General features: G+C 36.8%; 1 protein-coding gene across 4 annotated transcripts in view; it reads left to right on the top strand.

Moving 5' to 3' along the window:
- The window catches only part of slc6a16b (solute carrier family 6 member 16b), a 27,813-nt gene extending 11,369 nt beyond the window's left edge, over positions 1-16,444 (top strand). For 2 of the 4 annotated variants that reach the window (XM_067377204.1, XM_067377203.1), the window contains exons 6-16: positions 2,457-2,661; positions 2,739-2,896; positions 3,815-3,935; positions 4,067-4,248; positions 4,611-4,721; positions 5,315-5,556; positions 5,751-5,922; positions 12,483-12,684; positions 12,804-12,963; positions 13,045-13,207; positions 14,370-16,444. In XM_067377204.1, coding sequence (XP_067233305.1) covers positions 2,457-2,661; positions 2,739-2,896; positions 3,815-3,935; positions 4,067-4,248; positions 4,611-4,721; positions 5,315-5,556; positions 5,751-5,922; positions 12,483-12,684; positions 12,804-12,963; positions 13,045-13,207; positions 14,370-14,648 — 1,995 coding nt within the window. In that variant the 3' untranslated portion in view covers positions 14,649-16,444. Of the gene's footprint in view, positions 1-274; positions 519-1,190; positions 1,461-2,456; positions 2,662-2,738; positions 2,897-3,814; positions 3,936-4,066; positions 4,249-4,610; positions 4,722-5,314; positions 5,557-5,750; positions 5,923-12,482; positions 12,685-12,803; positions 12,964-13,044; positions 13,208-14,369 lie in introns of those variants that run through there. The other 2 variants (XM_067377206.1, XM_067377202.1) reach the window with 2 other exon arrangements.

Below are 16,444 nucleotides of genomic sequence, written 5' to 3'. Positions count from 1 at the left end.
CAGTTAATTTTTAGGGAGTAACGCAAAATTGTAATGCATTACTTTAATAGTAACTTTCCCCAACACTGCATTTTACTATCCCCTTTAGTTGAAAAGTCAATGAAATCAAGATGGAGTTTTGTAGCTTTTAGTCTGTGTTTGTTAGCTCTGAGGACGAGGTCATATCTGCAGTTTGTTTCACATGCGTTTTCCGTGCCTGAATTCTCAAGGCCAGGCTGTGTTTTGGTCTGGTGGGCGGTTCTTATTTGTGATTGACAGCTGGAATGTGGAAGGATTCAACAACGTGGCAAAATAAACTCCAGAGGAATGAACTTTCTCTTCGGGACCGAAACATCACCTGTAGTTTAAAATGAATAGGACCATTTAGTCCCGACGCATTTTATTGCTTTACTACTTTTGGGTCCTGACATTTCAGCTGAAGTTTGAAAGTCTTGGATAATTTCTTTGATTTGTATGATATTCAGAGGACAAAGAAGAGGCTTTCATAGAGAAATCTGCTACATTATCAAATAAGAGAGGTAGGTTATAACAAAGATTGTTGATTATTATGATCCACTCATTAAATTAAATGACATTTCCATAGCAGAAAAACTCAGTTTTACAAAAATATTCAGATGTAGTTTATGTTGCTTATATAAATGAATCTTTTGAACAATTTGAAACGATTTAAGGCAATGATTAACCCTGTCAAGGCTTGTTTGAGAATAAGTTCTTAAATGAGAATTTATAAGACGTGTCCCGGTCAGTTGGGTCACTTTGACAGTAAAATAAGATGCAAAGCGCTTCATAACATAAATTGACAGCGCCACCTGCTGGTGACTTTAATCTCAGTGTAATTTTGTTACCTGATTGCATCATTCAGAAGTAAAACTTTCTGGAGGAAATTCAGAACTGCATGCCAACAGTTCAGCATATGGAAAACCATAATAAAAATATAAATAAACAATTCATGGTTCTCTATAGGAGAAAATGTGTAGAAATAACGAAATAGAAAGAAGAGTAACAGTAATCTTTAGCGTTTTTTACTAGCCTATAACTTTTTATAATACAATTTAATAACTATACATAAAAAAACGTTTATACTTTGACTTACTACGTTTAAAAACTAATGAGGTGATGTTTCAGGCTACAGCACGCGCGCTCACAAAGAGCGTCGCTTACGCGCAACAGTCAGTGGGCGGGGCCTTGGACGCGCGCGGGAGGGTGTTGCCTGAGGTTCCGTAAACCCACAATCACTACGGAAGAGTAAAACGCGGGCAAAATAAACGTCATTCTCTCTTCCTCGATACTTCAAATCATTATCCATGTAGTGTATATTTGTACGGTTCGGTTGTGGAAGTTGTGAAGTGATTTTTTAAAGGAGGATTTGAGCCGCACGTGTGAACCGGTGACAATAGCGCGCGCCATTTACACGTGTACGAGCGTTTGAGAAGAAAGAATCAAAGACAGACAAAACAGCGGTGAGAATTTATTTAATGTATATATTATCTATGCATACATGGACACTAATACTAAGTTATACTGATTTACGTGCTAATATGATGATTATTTCATTTTAGTTTCATGTTTTACCGGTTCTGTAGTGTTAGATACCAATTCACAGCGTTTGGTTTTGATTAATCATGTATTGAAGAACTTATTTATGCATATAATCAATTAAATGCTGGTTTTAAAGTGGTTTTAAAGTGGCAGTTAGGCAATGTTTCCTGTCAGGGATTAGACACGTGCGCATGCGCAGCTACACCTACACGTGCTTACCATGGTGATGGAAACACCTAAATGTCAGGGAATTTAAAAATGTTTCCCAGATCCTGTGTTCATTATGTTTTTGTTTTTTTTTGACATTTAAAGTGGGCTCATCTCATTTAGGTCCATTTTATTCCACTTTTTGTATGGTTTTGTTTTGAATTAGTATTCAAACTGGTCTTAACTAAATTAACTAAATAACTAAATTATAACTGGTCTTTTTATAATTGTTGATGATGAAGATGATGATGTTGTAGTATGTTGTAATTTGTATTTTCAAAGAAGTGCGTTGAAAGATACTATATCAAGCTTTGTCATCATTGTCTTTATACAGTAACCTGTAAACTTGCAAATGCATGAATAAATTGATCCTGAAGTGTTTTGCCTTTATGTTGCATATTACAAGCAAACTGCACCGATATGCAGTTTTTAAAATCCACATCCAGTAATCTCAATTTCACTGGTCAAACCGTGTGCACATCAACACTTCTTCTCGTGTCGTTTTTACACCATCATTTGTTTGAACTGATTACTCAGATGGAAATGAACTTGAATAGCAATCAGACATGAATCCGCACACGTGATTGAGCAGTTTTATGGTTGATTTTTATAGCAGCATATTTTATAACAAAGACAGATCCTCCGAGCAGCGCCGTTGCCTTATGTGTGATTTGTTTGGATGTGAAAACAAGTCTGTGTTTCTCTCTCAGATGACATCAGAGAAGCCCCCGTTACCTGCAGACGACCGGCGGGACGAGGCTGAACTGGGCTTAGGGGTCGAGCAGGAGGTCGTGTTGGAAACGGCCCGAGATGGCTGGGACAGTAAGGTGGAATATTTCCTTGCTCAGGTCGGATTCAGTGTGGGATTGGGAAACGTGTGGAGGTTCCCGTACCTCTGCCATCAGAACGGAGGAGGTGAGTGAGGAGGAGATCGTTTTGATTATGCCAGTATTGGATGAAAAGACCATCCAGTTCATTTTCGTGTCTTTCAGGAGCGTTCATCTTGCTGTATGTGGTGTTGATGGTGCTGGTTGGAGTGCCGTTGTTTTTCCTGGAGTTGGCGGCAGGTCAGAGCATCAGACAGGGCAGCATCGGCGTCTGGAGACACATTTCTCCAAAACTAGTTGGCATTGGCTACTCCAGCTGTGTGGTGAGTAATCTCTAGCGTTATTGGTCAGTTGCGCCGGTACATGCATTGCTGAAAATATAATACTGCAATTGTGAACTTAAATAGCAGACAAAAATACACAAAATTATCATCTATTCTTTAAAGGATAAGTTCACTTCAGAATGAACATTTCCTGATAATTTACTCACCCCCATGTCATCCAATATGTTTGTCTTTCTTTCTTCAGTTGAAAAGAAATTAAGGTTTTTGAGGAAAACATTCCAGGATTTTTCTCCATATAGTGGACTTCAGCAGTTGCCAATGGGTTGAAAGTCCAAATGTCAGTTTCAGTGCAGCTTCTACATGATCCCAGACAAGGAATAAGAGTCTTATCTAGCAAAACGATTGGCCATTTTCTTAAAAAAAAAAAAAAAAAACACTTTTTAACCACAAATGCTCATCTTGCATTGCTCTGTGATGCCCCATGCATTATGTAATCATAAACTCCATCTCATTTTCTCCTCCAACTTCCGACATCGTCGGCCGTTTGACTTAGTCTTTGCCCAGTCGCTTTGTAAACACTTGCTCTGTACTTCTGCCTACATCACGCTTGATTACGTAATGCATGGGGCAGATCAGCGCAAGATGAGCATTTGTGGTTAATTTTTGTGAAAATGATGATAGTTTCACTAGATTAGACTCTTATTCCTCGTCTGGGATCATGTAGAGCTCTTTGAAGCTGCACTGAAACTGACATTTGGACCTTCAACCCGTTGAACCCCAGTGAAGTCCACTATATGGAGAAAAATCCTGGAATGTTTTCCTCAAAAACCTTCATTTCTTTTCAACTGAAGAAAGAAAGACATGAATGTCTTGGATGACATGAGGGTGAGTAAATTATCAGGAAATTTTAATTCTGAAGTGAACTACTCCTTTAATACATCTCTTTTTATTTCCCAGGTGTGTTTCTTTGTAGCTCTGTATTATAATGTCATCATCGGTTGGAGTATTTTTTACTTGGGAAACTCTTTCCGGTATTCTCTCCCATGGGAAGACTGTCCAACAGAAGGCAACACCACTGGTAAGGATTAGGAGTGTGTGTGTGTTATGCAAGATAAAATTGGAGTAATAGTCACTTAGAGATTTGATATGAGGAACTGATGCCAGAAATGTGAAGAAAACTAAAGATGCATTTGTTGTTTTCATTCATAGTGAAGGTGAAGGAATGTGAGGCCAGCTCTCCCACAGCGTATTTCTGGTACCGTAAAGCTCTGGACATCACCGACTCCATTGATGAAACGGGAGAGTTCAACCTCATCATCACTGGGTGTCTGCTGGCCGCTTGGGTCATCGTTTGTCTGGCCATGTACAAGGGCATCAAATCTACCGGCAAGGTACTCTGAGTGTGGGTTTGTGTCGTGTCACATTAGTGTTAAAAAATGTACCATTCATATGCAAAATAGTTATTTAAAAGTTTGATTTAAAAAAAAAAAAAAATGCAACAAGTTTTTAAAAAATACATTATTATTTTAAAATATAAAAATATTATTTCAATGCAAATGAATAGAAATAAGAGAAAGCTTGATTTAAAAAATGGAATAAAAAAGGAAAAGAAATTAAAAACAAAAAATGTACTATTACTATGGATAAAAAAAATGCAAAGGATTGATTTTAAAAAATATAATCAGACTTTCTTTGTGTTTATTGTGTTGTAATTTGATTATTGGTGATATTGATCAGAATTGGTTTTGTGCAGGTGATGTATTTCTCCTCCGTGTTCCCGTACGTGGTGCTGCTGTGTTTCCTGATCAGAGGTGTGACGCTGGATGGAGCATCTGAGGGCATCAAATTCATGTTTTACCCCAGAGTATGTAGATGAACACATGACTGCTTTCTGCACTATGTTCAGTTGAGCTCAAGAATATGGGCAGTATTTATTGATTAGACACTAAAACCTTGTCTTCTCTGTTTTGTCATGTTATTTATTTAAAAATCAGTTTTGTTTTAGTAGCATTTATGTACTAAAATATTATTTATTAATATTTTGAGTTGCCTTTTTTTTTATATTTTCGATTTTTATTTTAGTGTTAGTAATTTTCTGAGCTCTTGTCATTTTTATCATTATTTTTTTTATATATATATATATTTCTTTTTCTTTTAAATTTATAATTTCAGTGTTAGTTCTGTAATTTTAGTACTTCAGTTTACACATTTAATTATTTCAGTTAATTGCCAAGGCAACAGTTTTTCATTTAAATATTTTATATTTTATTGAATTGAACCTTTTTCAATTGCCAAAAATGTTTCAATTGTTAACTAAAATTATAACAAACACTGCTTAAAATTAATTTCTTCTTTTTTATTATTATTATTATTATAGTGTGACATGTTTAATGTAACTTGGAAGCAGTTCACAATCAATTTCCCTCAGTGAGTTTAAACAAACTTCATTTCTCTCAGCTGGAGATCTGGGCTGACGTTCAGGTGTGGCGTCAGGCAGCAACTCAGGTCTTCTTCGCTCTGGGTTTGGGTTTCGGTTCTGTGATCGCGTACTCATCCTACAACCCGCGGAACAACAACTGCCATCGCGACGCGTTCACCGTGTCTGGTGTCAACTTCATGACGTCTGTGCTGGCCACGCTGGTGGTGTTTGCCGTGCTGGGCTTCAGAGCCAAAACCATCGCCACTGAATGTGTCAAACGGTCAGTATGTTACACAAAAATGATTTGGGATTGTTTGATCTTCAAATATATTTTAATAAATTGTGTTGTAAAATAGCTAACATGCACCATTTGATTTTGGGTATTGTTGCAATAAATTATCAAAATGGTTACCTACCGTTTAACGATGGTGAAGTTATTTAAGATGCTTAGATGAATGGTTGTGTATGTTGCAGTAATCTGGACGCGATATCCAACATTTCTCTTCCTGGCCTCCTCATCAATGCTTCAGATGTGAAGAGCATCACATTGAATCATTATGAAAACTGGTACAGAATTCAGGGCCAGCATCTGAAGATCCCTGATTACAACATCACCGCCTGCAGCCTCGAGGATGAACTGAAACAGGTACTTAACACGTACATTATATGGAGTTATATTTTCTGATGAAAATGTGAGTGATGCGAAACTCGCAATGCAGTTGTGTTGCTAGGGCAGTGCTGGAATGTTTTGGGGGTTGCTAGGGCAGTGGAGGAATGTTTGGGGGGTTGCTATGACAATGTTGGAATGTTGGGGGGTTGCTAGGGCATTGCTGGAATGTTTTGGGGGTTGCTAGGACAATGTTGGAATTTTTGGGAGGTTGCTAGGGGATTGCTGGAATGTTTTGGGGGTTGCTATGGTATTGTTGGAATGTTTAGGGGGTTGTTAGGCCAGTGCTGGAATGTTTTATGGGTTGCTAGGGCAATGTTGGAATTTTTGGGGGTTGCTAGGGCATTGCTGGAATTTTTTGGGGGTTGCTAGGACAATGTTGGAATTTTTGGGGGTTGCTAGGGCATTTCTGGAATGTTTTGGGGGTTGCTAGGGCAGTGGAGGAATGTTTGGGGGGTTGCTATGACAATGTTGGAATGTTGGGGGTATGCTAGGACAATGCTGGAATGTTTTGAGGGTTGCTGCGGCATTGCTGGAATGTTTTGTGGGTTGCTAGGACAACGTTGGCATTTCTGGGGGGTTGCTAGGGCATTGCTGGAATGTTTTGGGGGTTGCTAGGGCAATGTTGGAATGTTTTGGGGGGTTGCTAGGGCAGGGGATATAAAAAAAATATTTTTTTTTTTTTTTTTTTTTTTTAAGGTGGCTTAGTTACATTAATCATACTTAATCAAATAAGTACTGAGTAATATTAATTAACTACATGTACTTACTGGAGTTATTGTTTCCGGGTACGGCACGGGACCCAGGTTTTTTGGTAGCCCGTGATAGGAACAGTGGCACGCTCCTTCCCTCCGTAGTGCTAGGGTCTTCTCCTTGGGCAAGAGAGAACAACCCTTTAGCCCCCCTTACTAGGGTTACAGTTATTTTTAATTACAATTATATTCTTATATTCTTGTGTGCAACTATTACATCATCACACTGAAAGAATTTGGAAATAAACACATCATAAATATCCCAAATGGGACAACTCGTTTGCCGTGAGTTGCGACCCGTGTCGGGGGAGGAAGAGATCCTGGTCCCTGAGAAATGTGGTTTACTGAGGTTTCCATTATTTCAACACGGTACTTTGGCTCCTACTTCACCTAGACGGGAGGTTGGAATGGCTCGATCCAATCAATCGGCTGGTCAAGACATGCCCTGGGAAATACATTTTTTACAATATATATCCCCAGAAGGCGTTGGCTTAGGGTCAATCAAGCGATTTGAGCAAAATGATAGCTTACTTTGCTTGAGTATACCATTTTTATATCCCTGATGCATAATCTGCTGGAGATCCGCGGCAATGTGCATCCCCTTTTTTGGGCTCCGAGGTGGGTGGGGAGTAGAGATGATGAAACTTAAACATTTAAATATGGCTACAAAACACAACTCAAAAAAACGTTTTTTGGAACCTGATACGGATACCAGTGCAGCAAACAGAGGTTTTACTCTGTCGAGTAATGATGATTGGCCAAAGTTTATTACTATTGAATCTGTCTCTTCAGATCTCCCAATCACCAAGCTATCCCCTTTTGCCATACAAAAGGGTATTGTAGGAATAGCAGGAACTGTTAAAGAAGTGAAAAAATTACGTTCGGGACAAATTCTTGTTGAATGCTGTAAAAAGGCAAATGCTGAAAACCTGTTACATGCTAATATGCTGGCAGGAGTTCGGATAAAGGCATCACCTCACCCAACTTTGAACTATAGTAAAGGGATAATTCGTACTAGAGAACTGGATGATGTAGATGAAGAAGAAATAACAGATGAACTTAAAACTCAAGGAGTAACAAATGTGAAACGAATAATAATCAAAAGAGAAGAAAGAATAATTAAAACTAATACATACATCATCACTTTTATTAAACCACTCCTTCCAGAAAGAATTCAGATTGGGTATCTGAGTGTCCCCGTAGACCTATATATACCTAATCCTCTGAGATGTTTCAATTGTCAAAAGTATGGACATGGATTTAATAGTTGCAAAAACAGACATATCTGTTGTAACTGTGGAGAAGGTCATGACAAGGGGAGTTGTGAGAAACCAACAAAATGTTGTAACTGCTCAGGTGATCATTCGGCTGCATCAAAACAGTGTCCCATTTGGATCAAAGAAAAGGAAATACAAAAAATCAGATGTACAAAGAAGATCAGTTATATCGAAGCAAAAAAACAAGTGACTATGATACCTATTTTTACTCTGAATAAACCTTTGCTTCTGTTGCAAGTAAATCTGTGAGGTCAGTAGATTGCCAGACAGACATCACTTGGATGTACAAAGATAAACCTCATGACATGAACCTCAGTCAAATTTCAGAAACTGGAAATCAGAGGACAAGTAAAAGCAACAAGAAATCAAACTCTCAATCTAAAGCATCTCAAGAAGAAACATCAAAGACAAGACAAATAAAAGATGTGGAAATGAAAGAGAAGGAACATTATAGTAGAAGCCCATCTCCAAAAGGAAGAGTTAAGACAAATGTTCCTGTTCTTCCTAACAGGTAATGAAAGAATCTGTCATCCAATGGAATTGTCGTGGTATCAGAGCAAATTTCACAGAATTACAGCGTTTAACTACAACTTTTGACCCCCTTGCAATATGCCTTCAGGAAATACAACTCTCAACTGATTGTAAATTTTCTTTTAAAAATTTTACAATATTTGCCACCTTTGGTCCCAGTGACAAACGAGCTTCTGGTGGTACAGCAATATTAGTAAGAAATAATGTAATCCATAGTCCCATCAGTATTAATAGTAGATTACAAGTGACAGCAGTACGACTAACTCTAAAGAAAACCATTACAATATGCTCCATTTATATTCCTCCAGACTTAAATTTGACACACACAGACCTAGATGATCTTGTAAATCAACTTCCATCTCCTTTTATTCTCATGGGAGATTTTAATAGTCATAATATACTGTGGGGCAGTGATCATTGTAATACAAAAGGAAAGAAGATTGAAGACTTTATTAATAATAATACCTTATGTCTTTTAAATAATGGGTCAAATACTTATTTACATCCTGGGCATGGAACTTACTCTGCAATTGATCTAACAATATGCCAACCAGAAGTTTTTTTAGATTTATCATGGAAAGTATTGGATGACCTTTGCGGAAGTGACCATTTTCCAATAATAGTTACTATTAAAGGAAAAGAAGAAGAGGCAAAAACACAAAGATGGAAAATCAAAAAAGCTAACTGGTATCAATTTCAAACTTTATGTTATGGGAGATTTGCAAATTTTGTGGAGAACAGCCCAGACGCCTTGGAAAATTTTACAGAAACGCTAATGTCTATTGCAAATGATACAGTCCCAAAAACATCATTAAACAAAAAATCTAAACAACTCCCATGGTTTAATGATAAATGTAAAGAGGTTATCAAAGAAAGGAAAAAGGTTGAAAGATTTTTCTATAAACATCCATCAACTGAAAATCTTATTAAACTCAAGATTGCTAGAGCAAAAGCAAGAAGAACCATCAATGAAGTTAAGAAGGAAAGCTGGAGAAGTTTTGTTGCCAGTATATCACCTAGTACTCCATCAACCAAAATCTGGAATCTGATACGGAAAATGAAGGGTGAAACCATTGGTTCGCAAAATACAGCACATCAAGCAACATGACTTACTCTTGACTTCAAAACAAGATATTGCAAATATTCTAGCAAGAACATTTGAAAAGAATTCATCTTTTGAGAACTGTTCTCCTGCTTTTAGAACATTCCAAATTGAAGAAGAGAAAGAGAAAATAAATTTTAGTTCAAATAATTTAGAGCCATACAATCAGGATTTTTCCATGGAAGAACTACAACGAGCAATTAGGAAATCCCATGATACAGCGGTTGGACCAGATAAAGTTCATTACCAATTTATAAAGAACTTGCCTCACCTCTTTATGAAGAAGCTTCTGGGAACTTTTAACTCTATTTGGATATCAGGAAATATCCCATCTTCTTGGCTTGAAGCTGAAATTATTCCTATCCCTAAACCAGGAAAAGACCATTGTGATCCTATAAATTATAGACCTATAGCTTTAACTAGTTGTTTATGTAAAACTATGGAGAGGATGGTAAATGATCGTTTAGTCTGGTTTCTGGAATCCAAACAACTTATAAGTAAGGCTCAATGTGGTTTTAGGAAAGGTCGAAGCACAACAGATCACCTTGTCAGTCTTGAAAGCTATATCCGTGATGCTTTTATTAAAAAAGAACATGCTGTAGCTGTTTTTTTTGACTTGGAAAAAGCCTATGATACCACCTGGAAGCATGGAATCTTAAAGGATTTGTATCGACTAAATTTTAGAGGACGTCTGCCAATCTTTATTGGAAGATTTCTTTCGAATAGAATTTTTAGAGTTAAGGTAGACAATACTGTGTCCAACCCGCATAAACAAGAACTTGGAGTTCCTCAAGGAAGTATTCTATCAGTAACTCTTTTTAGTATTAAAATTGACAGTATTGCTCAAGTTATTGGTTCTGATGTTCTTTGTAGTTTATATGTAGATGATATCTGCATTTGTTATAAGAGCAAGCATATTAACATTATTGAACGAAAATCCAACTAAAAATAAATAAAATGCTCTCATGGTCAGTACGAAATGGCTTTAAATTTTCACAAACAAAAACTGTCTGTATGCATTTTTGTCAACTTCGTTCATTACACAATGAACCAGAATTATTTTTGGATGGAACTCCCATTAAAGTCGAAAAGGAGACTAAATTCCTTGGCATAATTTTTGACAATAAGCTGTCCTTTATTCCACATATTAAAATGCTTAAAAAGAAGTGTTCTAAAGACATGAACATTTTAAAGGTTTTGTCCACAACTAAATGGGGAGCAGATATGACATCACTTATGAACTTGTATAGAACACTGATCCGATCAAAGTTGGACTATGGAAGTATTGTATATGGATCTGCCAGGAAATCATACATACAATCCTTGGATACTATACATCATCAAGGCATACGACTAGCTTTGGGAGCTTATAGAACATCACCAATTCAAAGTCTATATGTAGAAGCTAATGAACCTTCCTTGGAAAACAGACGATTAAAGTTGGCCTTACAATATGCAATTAAATTAAAAACAAATAAAGGAAACCCAGCACATCCAGCAGTTTTTTCAACCCAGTATTCAATAATGTATGAAAGAAAACCAAATCATATTCGTCCATTTGGTCTACAAATAAAACCTCATCTGGAAAATCTCAAATTAGATTTAAACATCCTGGAACAAACCCACTTTTGCAAAATTCCTCCTTGGGATATCAAAAAACCCTTTATTTTGTGGGATTTATCAAAGAATCAAAAATCTGAAACACATCCAAATGATTATCAGCTACAATTTTTAGAAATAAGAGCTATTTATCCCCAATATACTCCAATATACACAGATGGATCCAAATCTGGAAACCAGGTAGCGGCAGCTTTTGCTACGAATGAAGTACATCAAGGAATACGTATTCCAGATCAAAGTTCAATCTTCACAGCAGAAGCAAACGCTTTATTGTTGGCATTAAAATTTATTGAAACATCTTCACAGAAGAAATTCTTAATAGTGACTGACTCAAAATCATGCCTGGATTCACTGGAAAATATGAAAACTGATCATCCAACAATAGTCAAGATCTTCATTACATTATCAATGCTGAAATCAAAGGCTTTTAACATCTACTTTTGCTGGGTACCTGGACACTCAGGAATTGCTGGAAATGAGAAAGCGGACAATGCAGCAAAAGAAGCACTATCCACAGAATCAATAAAGTGTTCTATACCTTTTACAGACTTAAAACAAACGATAAAAGAATACATCAAAAATAAATGGCAATCAGAATGGGATCAATGTCTAAATAATAAGTTGCGTGAAATAAATCCTGATGTGAGGAAAAAACATAATTCCTGTTTTGATGAACGATGGAATCAAGTTATATATACAAGATGTAGAATAGGACATTCAAAAATGACACACCAATTTTTACTCTCAGGAGAAAACCATCCAAAATGTTCATCTTGTCAAAATCCATTGTCCATTAAACATATCCTTTTAGACTGTATTACATTTACCCCTGTGAGAAACCGTTTTTACTCTGTTGATAGTTTTGAAAAGGTTTTTAATCAAGTGAGCCCAAGCATGGTTTTAAGATTTTTAGAGGAAATAAATTTGAAACATCTTTTTTAATCTTCCTTTGATTTAATTATACTTTATTCTCGCCATGAATATAGCCTTTGAAGCTGGTATGGCGTTAAAAAAGAAAGAAAGAAAGAAAGAAAGAGTTATTGTTTGGGTAACTCTAGTTACTCGTAATTATGCACAATTTACAGTTATTATTATAGTAAGTACATGTAGTAACTATGCAACCTTAAAATAAAGTGTTACCAAAATATATGATTTCCAGGCCTAAAATTAGAGTAATGGAAATGAAAAGTCTGAAAGTTATTCTCATTTCTGAAGTGACTCTCACATTGAAGTTGATGTTTGTGTTCTCTCTCTCAGGGTGTTGAGGGAACAGGTTTAGCGTTCATAGCGTTCACGGAAGCTATGACGTTGTTTCCCGGGAGTCCGTTCTGGTCGGCACTGTTCTTCCTCATGCTGCTCAATCTGGGTTTGTCCACCATGTTCGGCACCATGGCCGGAATACTGACACCACTAACGGACACCTTTAAGACGCTACGCAATCACAAACTCCTCTTCACAAGTAACTCTCTGTTTTGACTCTTATTTACGTTCTGTTTTTTAGTTTTAATCAGTTTTGTTGTAGTTTGAATGTGATTGTTCTGTTTAATCTTTATTTTGTGTTTTTTCTCTCTCTGTCAGTGTGCAGCTGTGTGGTGGGTTTTCTGATCGGTCTAATGTTCACTCAGCGCTGTGGAAACTACTTTGTGGCGATGTTCGATGATTATTCCGCCACACTTCCGCTCATCATTGTTGTCATCTTTCAGACCATCAGCGTTGCCTGGGTTTATGGAGCGGACAGGTATCACAGACCTTCAATGCTTCCGTGGAACTGTTGTGTTATGTGATTAAATGCGTAAACCAGTTGTATTTTTTAATACAGGTTTTTAGAGGACCTGAAACAGATGTTGAATCGGCCGGTTCCAGTGGTGTACAAGTACCTGTGGAAGTATGTGTGTCCAATTGCTATGCTGGGGCTCCTGGGTGCCAGTCTGCTAAAGATGATCTTGGAGCGCCCTACATACACCGCCTGGAACAGGGAAAAGGTAAAATAACATGCATGCTCTTATAAATAAACCATTACCTTAAACTTTAACCCTTTAAAGCCACTGTAACATATTTAATATGCTCATTTCTAAGGCCTCTAAATTATTAACATGATCAAAACTTTGTAGAAAAACCTATCGTCTGATTGGTAGTTTATACTTTATTAGCAAGTAAAAGGCCTTTTAGTATAATTGTACAAACGTCCACCACTGTCTTATTGCTGTGAAAGTAAACATAAGAATAACTTTAATAGTGTTAGTAATATTTCTAGTTTAACATTTACTGGACTGAAGAATCTTTGTTTACGTGATTATCATGTTACTTTGATTATAATTTATTTTTTTTTATTTTTTTTTTTAGAAAAATCCATTTTCAAATGTAACTTTCAAATTATAGGGGCTTTCGCACCGAATAGTTCTAGGAACTCAGTTATAGGAACTAGCCATTACTAGGATAATTCCCCGAGAACTAATTTCTCCCCCGGGTCATGTTCCTGGTTGCATTTGCACCGGTAATAGGAACTCTGAAGCGTCTGACAGCGGCGTCTTTAAATGCGGCATTTACAAATGCTAAAAACCGGTAGATGGACGATGCTGTGATCAGAGCTATGTTTGTTGTGTGCGACAAAATCCAGGTACTTCAGCCAATAGTTCTAGGAACTATGAAAAGGTTCCTCTGGTGTGGAAGCCCCTTATGATCCATCAGGCTTTTGAGGAAGGTTTATTTGTTCATCTCTCAATCATCATTGCATTGCATTGTGTTTTAAAACTACAGAGCTTTGATCATAAAACTAAGCATTTAAATATCATCTTACTAAGACATATTATTGGAATACACAGTGATGACTGATATTTATATGCATTTTATGCAAGTATCTGCTATAATGTAAAATTTAATTGATTTACATTACAAGCGATTAGAATTTCATCTTGGTTTTTAGCCTTATATCAGCATTTGCTCCAAATTGCTTTGTTTAATCCTGTGAAGGGTTTTTTCTCCTCCTCCATATTCTCACTAATATGAGAAACATGCATATGCAAGCACATTTTTAGGTTTTGCTAAAGGTTCAATAAATGCCTTATTTTTTTTAATAAAAGTTTTTCTGACTTATTTCTTATGTCTATGACTTTGGTTAACATTGCTTTTGTTCTTTCCTCTCAGGCATCTAAAGAAGTTCTCCCTTATCCTGGTTGGGCTCTTGCTGTCCTGATCACACTCATCATTGTTGCGTTCCTTCCTGTTCCGATCGGATACCTGCATTCCCTCCTCCTCGAGCGGCTCGACAAGGCGCCCACAGACACTGAGGCCAGATACCAGCCGTGTGCCACTACAGAAACGGACCTGACCCCTCTTGACACTTTTCACCCTCTGCTCGAGGGAAACCATGATTCACATTTGCAAAACGGCCACATAGAATGTCACGAGTCAAGTGTATTATGAGAAATAAGAGGGAAGAAACTGACGTCTGTGATGGATCTATTTCAATCAAGATCATTTTATTGTAGTCCTTTGCTGTTGGCAACAATCATTTTTTATGTGTCCATGCATACAGATGGGCACAAAAATAACTGACTTTAAAGGGTTAGTTCACCCCAAAAAGATGATTCTGTCATCTCATGTCATTCAGATCATTATTTATCATGTTCTCGCCAGTTGTGCTCTTTTCTGTAAAACAGTAATTGACAACTTTTGAGCTCCAACACAGATTGTGCGTTATATTCAAAGACTTCTGAAGCCATACAATAGTTACTGTATGTGAAGATCTTGACTTCCACCTTCTTACTTCCTGGTGTAAACAGGTTACATGTGAAAACTCTGTTTATATGCACCTGGAATAACGACTTTGATGACAGTTTTCTTTTTTGGAGTGAACTGTTGCTTTAAGTAGACGTATAATGATGGTACTGCTGAGCTGTTCATGCGTTTGCTGGGTCCAGGTGAACTCTAAGTGTGTAACACTTGTTACAATGGTCCAATCATTTGGTTACTAATGGTCCTGCTGGTTTAGTAATGTGATGACTTTTGCATAAAGGTGTTTTATGATGGCTGTGAGCCATCAGTGTTATTTAAACTGTTTGGTACTAACGGAGCAGCCAGTGTTTCGTCTCTGTTGATGAATGTGTCACAGAGGTGAGGTAAACCGTTCAAAACAGGAATATAATCATTGCCAAAAATTCCAAAATGATGTTTAAATATTCCAGAGATGCTTGGTGCATCTACACTTTAAAACGATGCCAGGGTCACAGGTCATCATCATCAACCATGAAGGTTAATAATAACCTCAGCATCAATGTTGACATTGATCCACGCTGATATGTTCTGTGTTCAGTGTCATTATTTAAGTGGGTCTTTAAGTTAACATCTGTAAAAAGCTGCATTGTGTTTTCAAAAGAGCTTTTGAACCTTTAAAACTACATCATCAGTTTTGGGTGAATCTCAAGAACAACACTTCAGAAATGTCTGGGTCATATTTCATCTTAATGGTCTGAAAAATAGACTTGTTTATGCAAAATACGACACGGTATGTCTTCATGAGGGTAAAACAACTATTTGATTTTTTTTTATTATTTATTTAAATGTGAATTGATTTGTGTGTGTGTGTGTGTGTAACATTTTAGGCTCTTTTTTTGAGCACAAACTACAGCCATAGTAAAAAAATGATGTTTTTTATGTATTTCCTCTTGTAGTTTGCATGTGACACAAATGCATTTCTGGTTTTAAGTATTTACATGCAACAACATTTTCAGAACAATTGTAGTTTTTTATATTGTACATAAATGTTTTTGTTGCCTGTTTTTACCTGTAAGATGTTTTTATGCCCCTCTTTTTATTTTTCCAAAAACTCTCAGACATGTTTCTGAAAGCGAACATCTGACCCGTAGGCCAGACATTTTATGGCTTATAGTCATTGAAGTAATGTTATCTTTGCCTCTCACAGGGGTTTGATGGGTCTTCTGTGTTTGTTCAGTAGCTTGAACGCTCTCTTTGTTTGTAGTTTGTTCTTGTCAGTAATAATAAATATGATGAAATGATAATTTAACTATTCCTTGTCTACAATACTTGACAAATCTGTTTAAGAAGGGTCATTTCTTGTCTTTGATGTAAATATCCCCTGCTACAGTATGTTTTCAGTATTTTCTTTTGCTTTGTCAAAGTCGGAAACGAATCTTTTCAGTTTGTGACAGACATTTTGTACAGTTTGCATCCTAATGATCTTGTTACTGTATAAATGATTA

This window comes from Chanodichthys erythropterus, chromosome 23 (assembly GCF_024489055.1).
Source record: "Chanodichthys erythropterus isolate Z2021 chromosome 23, ASM2448905v1, whole genome shotgun sequence".
Classification (NCBI taxonomy): Eukaryota; Metazoa; Chordata; class Actinopteri; order Cypriniformes; family Xenocyprididae; genus Chanodichthys; species Chanodichthys erythropterus.
The sequence above is the reverse complement of the archived record's forward strand: the minus strand, read 5'-3'. Positions and strand labels throughout refer to the sequence as shown.